The following is a 6,710-nucleotide window of genomic DNA, read 5'->3' as shown; positions in this document are numbered from 1 at the left end:
TCACCGGTGCACCTGAAGGAGGAGCCACCATTCTCAATGCGCATCCACGAATGGGAGTCGGCATCCCCACTCGCCAGGTGAAGGACGAGCCCGTGTCCCTGCCATGCAACCGCAGTCTCCACATCGAAAGCTCCGTGAAGGAGGGGAATGCGTCCCTCCAACGCCTATAGCCCCGGGGGCCGGCGGTTGTGGCGGGGGCCTCCCTCTCTCCTGCGTCATGGGGATGGTGCAAAGCCCCACGGCGTGAGGAGGCGCGACCGATCTGGCCTTGGCGACGCGGCCGGTCATCTACCAAACAAACATCTGGCCTTGTCGTGTGGGTTACCCAGTCATCCGCCTCGTCGCCTATGCTCAGGAAAACGATGCAGAGCGCATGCCTAATTATCCATTTTAAAAACCGTTGACATGTCACATGTTCCACCGAAACGGAACAAAATTTTTCACTAAATGAAGTTTTTCCGAACTCCATGATGCTCTACAGTTGGCACTTCCCGTGATTTCTAGGAAGCAATTACATAGAATAGTACTAGTATTAACCGGTTCATTTTCTCCGTACTAACAATAATGAAATAGCTCCAAAAGGGAGGAGGTATACAGACTTGGCAGCCTAAGGTTTAGTGAGCATCAACATTCAGAGTGTTGGCGATCTCATGCAGGAGTTCCTCTGCATTTCTTTTCCTTCTTTTGGTGTGGAGTTGTCCACTCCTGGTACTTGTGCAAGCTGCCGGTGAAATCGGTGAACAGCGCGTCGACTCCGATCTCTCTGACCCAGTACTCATATTCAGCATAAGGGTCTTGATGGAAGTTGAAATGCAAGAATTTGTTCTCATTTCTGAATGTGTATGGATGCACCTACAACGCCATCATGATTCAGCATGGTACTGTCATACGTATATGTAAATGTACATGTATAAGAGAGAGAAATGTGTTGCTCACCTGAAGATTCAGAGCATGTGCCCGTGCCACGAGATCGGTTGCAGGGCCTAAATGGTTATTCTCGGGGGGAATGATTGTATCCTTCCATGGCCCAATCCCAATTACGTACTTCCTTATGAACGTGAGATAATCGTTCGAAGTTATCTCATAGTATGACTGCAGGTTAGAAATGATCTTTGAAAACTAAGAGTTTTCGGGTGATGAACTTGGTAGGATAGAAAAGTAGCGCTTACTGCTGATCTTACCTGGTTGGTATCTTGAGTTGGAACTGTGGTTTCATCTATTAGAAGCAGTTTTGGAGCATTTGTCATGTTTGAGATGTAAATTAGTGAAGTTGGAGCAAATGATTGGATGAATAACGGCTTCTTGAGCCAATCTTCGGACATGTATTTGCCTTTGTAGCCATACTTGAGAAGCGTCTCGACAAACTTGTCCTCAAACTTCTTGCCACCTGACCACTTGACCTACATGTTTACTCAATAGTCATATTTTGAAAAATATTCAAGAAATCAGTAGACATTAAAGTTTGTTCATTTCTTATAAGTAAACAAAGTGTTCTCAGGAGTTGGTCAGGTTGAAATCACCTACATGCTGGTTGATGAAAATAGGACTCTTTATCTCTGGATATACTCCGACCACCCTGTCAGCATGAAGTGCAATCAAGATAAACTCATCAAATGTAAGAATATCGTACTTCCCTGCAATATAGTAGGAGAACACTATTAGCAGTTGAAAAAAAAGGACTATATAGTTATAAGGACATTTAAATAGCAATTAACAAAGATCAAGGCATCCGAATAATACTATATTTTGTTTCATTAGTGATGACATGTGAGAAGTATTTAAGAAAGCAGAATGCGATATGGAAAAGCGAGAGATAGAGAAGACAAAAGTTATACAATTATACTGTTGATCCCTGAAATCATAGCGCTGTTTCACCCTCAGTGATTTCAGTTCTCTTAGTGTAAAATCCACTGGAAGCAAGAAAAACTCCAAAAGTCAAAAGTAGATTCACAGCAAAAAAATGTTATAAATAGCAAGTTAGCTACAGAAGAAGATCGAGACACAGTTTCGTATACCGACAAACCACCCAGTCATATTCGCTCCCTGGACTTCATAGGTTCTCTTCCGGGCAGCGAACTCAGTACGGTTGCCGATGTCGGTCGTGTTTTCCAGTGTTACATCATGAAAACATATGAGATGCCCGTCCTTTGATGCAAGTATATCAGTCTCTATGAAGTCTGCACCTTCCTCGATAGCCCTCTGCCATAAACAATGCACAAATATATTCAGGTTTGGTTTCAAAAAAAAAAAAAAAAAAACAGGTTTGCATTAAGATATTGGATTTCAGTCTTCAGAGAATCTCCATCAGTACAAAAAACAGGCTAACAATCCGGACATGGCATAATCTTTGGGATATTCTTCAGCATACACCTCCTTTCATCATGGGTGGGCATGTGAATGTGCTGTCCTAAATTTATTCTGTAAGTCTTCTCGGGTACTGAAGACTGTTAGGTTCAATACTTGATACAGTTGAATTTGACGTGGTACTAAAATATACTACCATCTGAATCTTATACTAGAACATAGAAGAAAGGGCAAGTAATTGAGGAGTAAATTAGTGGCTACCAAGTATGCCGCAGATGTCTCTTCGGGTATTTCGCCATTGGAACCCCTGTGGGCAATGTTGTAAGGTCTGGATGTCTGTAGTGGCTGCTTCTTGTGGTTTACATCCAGCTGACCGTGGCGACGGGCAGCTGGGTTGGCATCTGATCCTCCAAGGAATAGGAGTACAAGGGCAATGACGGAGGCGTGCCCTGTCAGAGAATGCATTCAGTTTACAGGATCTTGAAACTACTCAAGATTCTGACGAACCAATTTGATACAGAATCAATCTTTGCCATATGAAATTGTTGTACTCGGAGATCAAGTTCAGATGAAGTCGAGATTATGTGGGGGACAAACATACATCGGCACTAACTTACATCAAATCTATGCATTATTGAGAGAGATAGAGAGAGAAACGGGAAGCCATGGTGTGGTACTTACAGAGGCAATCCATGGCGCTTCTGATGCCTCCCTCCTTGGTTCCTTCTCCTCCTATCAGAGAAAGCCTCCACCACCACCTATCGGAGTCGGAGTCGAAGCCAGAGAAGCCTTTAAGAAGCGGCGGCCTGGCACGGAATATTCCTTCGAGAGCGACGCAAACAAAAAAGTCTTGTAAGTGGCGAGGCTATTGGGATTTGGATTTGGACATGGTGTGAGCTTCCACCCTGCATTTTTCTGGTGCTTCTTTGATTTTCGCAAGGAGATGAAGTCGATTGGAGCTGGAATTGTGTGTCCGGCTGTCCCGTACCTATCGCGGAGTCGTCGTCAACTCGTCCGTCGCCCCGTACAGCAGGGTTGCAAGGGTGTCCACATGTTTGCTGTCAGTCAGTCAACGATTTCAAGTCAATGAAAGCCGCTGGGTTCACTAGTTGCATAGGGCCGCATCCTATGAGGAAGCTGCTGGGTATGGACTTTTTTTTTTTTGCCAATACGGTATGGCCATCCGTCCCTTTTTTTTTTGAATGTTGGCAGCGCATGCCAAATTCCTTGATTAGGGGGAAACAAAGTACAAGAGGCCCGTCCGAGGATGGACGAAAAAACAGAGGCAAAGGAGAAAAGGGAAGTAGAAAGAAGGCAAGAAGGCTAAAATACAACCGAGCGATTTCAGCCTGGATCAAAAGGGATCCTTGTTCCCGCCATGTTCCAAAGCCTAATCTCATCTTTAATCTTGCGCTCGAAGCCTTCCGCAGTCATGAGTTCATGCTGGAAGACTCTCATATTCCTCTCTCGCCAAATCTCCCACGTGATCAAGTGCACAAGAGATAGCAACCCCTTTTTCCTATCCTTGGGAGTGACCACGTACCTACCCTCAAACAAAACTTCGAACTTGGACTCTCCCTCCCATGATGCGGGGCAGAGGGAAGGCATGCCTGTCAATGAGGCGATGGTGTTCCAAACATTCCTTGACCATGGGCAGTCAAGGAATAGGTGTGACGGAGTTTTTAAGTTCCGAACACAAAGCGGGCAGAAGTAATCATTTTCCCATCCGTGACGCAGAAGAGCATCTGCCGTCAGAATCCTATCGAGCATGATCGTCCAGACTAGAAACCTGCATTTTCCTGGGGCCCATCCACGCCAGATCAGATTGTACCCAGCCATTTGAATTGAACCCTCAAACTGAATGTTGTACGCCGAACGCGCACTGTACGCCTTGTCCTGGGAGAATCTCCAGGTAATTGTGCCAGTGTGGCCCTCGTGAAGCACCACTCGATCCAGCCTACATGCCAGCTTTGAAAGCTCATCGAGCATGTCATGCATCAGCCCTTGAGACAAGTCTTGAAGCCATGTGTCATCCTTTAAGGCTTCCCAAACGGTGCGGTTTTTCCTTGCTGCAATCCTAAAGAGGGCTGGGGCGATCACCTTAGGGCTGCATCCCTCAAGCCAGCGGTCTTGCCAAAAGTTTGTGGCTCTGCCATCTCCCACTGTAATTTTCGTTGCCATCGCAAAGAGCTCCTTCTCCTCGCTTGAGCATGGCAATGCTGAATTTACCCAAGGTCGCTCCGAGTGCTTCCAAGCCATCCATAGCCAACGTAGCCTGAGAGCCCTGCCAAATTTAGCTAGATCAAGTACACCAAGGCCACCTAGGCGCTTCGGCCTACAGACCACGTTCCATGCAACTCTGCAGTCCCCCCAGTGCATGCCGTGTCCCCACTCCATAGCCAGGAGCGACAGATTTCGGTCAAACGCTTTACCACCCAGGCAGGTAGTTTGTGGATTCTCATCATGTAAATTGCAAGAGAGAACATACCTGTTTTAAGCAGAACCAGTCTTCCACTCTTCGCCATTAGCGTGCCCTTCCAAGTGCCCGCTTTGTTCCCGAATTTAGAAACCAACGGGTCCAGTTCTAACTTGGTGAGGTTGCAAAGTGACAGAGGCATTCCAAGATAGACCACATGGAATGCCTTGATGGGGAACCCAAGATGGGACAGTATGCGTGTGAGGTCCAAGGCACCACAGCGAATCGGAAGAGCCAGCTTTTGGACGCATTGGTGAAAAGACCGGTGGCTGTCCCGAAGCAGGTGAGAATCAGCTTAATCATCCTGGCGTCACTCTCCGAAGGGTTCATAAATAACGCGACATCGTCCACGTAGAAAGAGCAACGAGGCACCCTTCTCCTCGTTGCTCTGTGGCCATGGACAACATCCTCTGAAGGGGGTCCATCGCGAGGATGAAGAGGAAGGGGGACAACGGGTCTCCTTGCCGTAAGCCACACCTATGGAGTATGATCTCTGACATCTGCCCGTTAATCATGACACGTGATGCAGAAGTTCGCAGCAGCATCGAGATCCATTCCCTCCATCGCCGATCGAAACCCTGGCTTGCAACATTTCCAGCAAGTAGGCCCAGGAGACCGAGTCGAAGGCCTTTGCAATGTCCAACTTTAGCAGGATGGTCGGCTTCTTTGATTTATGAAAGAATTTCGCGGTGTTTTGGACGTGCAGGAAATTTTCTTGAATGTTGCGTGATTTAATGAAGGCACTCTAACATTGGTCCACCAACAGGGCAAGCTTCGGTGCCAGTCTCGATGCAAGTATCTTCGAGAAGATTTTGATCACACTGTGCAAAAGCGATATCGGCCTGAAGTCTTGCAATGCATCGGCCCCCATTCTTTTCGGAATGAGAACCAACAGCGCATGGTTCACCCTGTCAAGACCACGGCTGTCCATCCGGAAAAGTTGATTCAGCGTCGCCAACATGTCATATTTACCGTGTCCCAACATGTTCGATAGAAACCCCCCAAGAAACCATCTGGTCCAGGCGCCTTATCTACCGGGATCGCGTTGATGGCACTCTTGACCTCTTCAAGCGAAAGATCCTGTTCCAGGCCGGTTAAGTCCACGTGCTCAAGGTCCAATTCATCCCAGTTGAGAGCAGACGTGCGATGCTTTAGAGAGCCAAAAAATTGTGTGAAATGGTTGCGTGCCAGCTCGGTCATGCCGTCGGCTATCGAGATAGGCCCCTCTGGCCCCTGAAGTGCATGGATGGTATTCTTGTTGTGCCGCGCATTTGCCTTCCGCTGGAAATTTTTTGTGTTGGCATCACCCGCCTTGAGCCAGAGAACCCTGCTGCATTGCCGCAGCTTAATCTTAAGGAGGACCGCAAGGCCAAGCGTGCGAGCTTTTAATCTGGCGTGGAGGGAGCTTTCATCTGTGGATAGCTGTCTAGTATCTTGCGCTTGGTCTAGACGCAGAATTAGCTCGTTGACCATCGAGAATTGTTTTTGCAAATCACCAACAATGTTTTTACTCCATGATCGTAAATCCTTTCTTAATCGCCACAGCTTGTGGTCCAGCCTAGTAAGTGGGCAAGAGTTGCCGGCGCACGCTGCCCAGGACTGATCCACGACCTCCTTGAACCCATGGATAAACTGCAAGCATGATTCAAAGCGAAAGCGCTTGTTGGTTGTCCCTATGTTGTCATTGATTAGGAGCAGCGGACAATGGTCGGAGATCGTCGAGGACTGAGGTAGTAGTTTGGCTGCAGAAAAGATCATTTCCCAATCGACATTGCAAAAGGCACGGTCTAGGCGTACTAGAGTGGGTACCTCCTGCTCGTTACTCCAGGTGAATTTGCGCCCTATTAGCGGAATCTCGCGGAGGCTGGAGGAGTTTAGCATACGACGGAATTTGTTCATCCAACGGCGGCACACCCTGGAGTTATTTTTA

At 47.4% G+C, this 6,710-nt stretch overlaps 1 protein-coding gene across 1 annotated transcript; it reads right to left on the bottom strand.

The window, feature by feature from the left end:
* Nucleotides 1–406: 406 nt before the first annotated feature.
* On the bottom strand, nt 407–3,230 carry LOC123426588 (glycerophosphodiester phosphodiesterase GDPD6-like). The gene is made up of 9 exons (XM_045110449.1): nt 3,209–3,230; nt 2,986–3,126; nt 2,566–2,753; nt 2,016–2,199; nt 1,836–1,910; nt 1,525–1,634; nt 1,182–1,400; nt 937–1,092; nt 407–852 (listed from the first exon to the last, which is right to left on the bottom strand). The coding sequence occupies exons 1-9, from the start codon at nt 3,213–3,215 to the stop codon at nt 649–651; spliced, it is 1,284 nt and encodes a 427-aa protein (XP_044966384.1). The 5' UTR covers nt 3,216–3,230; the 3' UTR covers nt 407–648.
* Between the last annotated feature and the right edge of the window lie 3,480 nt (nt 3,231–6,710).

The sequence above is a fragment of the Hordeum vulgare genome, chromosome 1H (assembly GCF_904849725.1).
Source record: "Hordeum vulgare subsp. vulgare chromosome 1H, MorexV3_pseudomolecules_assembly, whole genome shotgun sequence".
NCBI classification, from domain to species: Eukaryota; Viridiplantae; Streptophyta; class Magnoliopsida; order Poales; family Poaceae; genus Hordeum; species Hordeum vulgare.
Note: the sequence above shows the minus strand (reverse complement) of the source record. Positions and strands in the feature narration are given on the sequence as shown.

Coding starts and splice junctions, on each gene's coding strand:
- LOC123426588 (XM_045110449.1), bottom strand. Junction 2,754..2,985: donor AAGCGCCATGGATTGCCTCT/GTAAGTACCACA, acceptor ATTCTCTGACAG/GGCACGCCTCCGTCATTGCC. Junction 2,200..2,565: donor AGACATCTGCGGCATACTTG/GTAGCCACTAAT, acceptor TGTTTATGGCAG/AGGGCTATCGAGGAAGGTGC.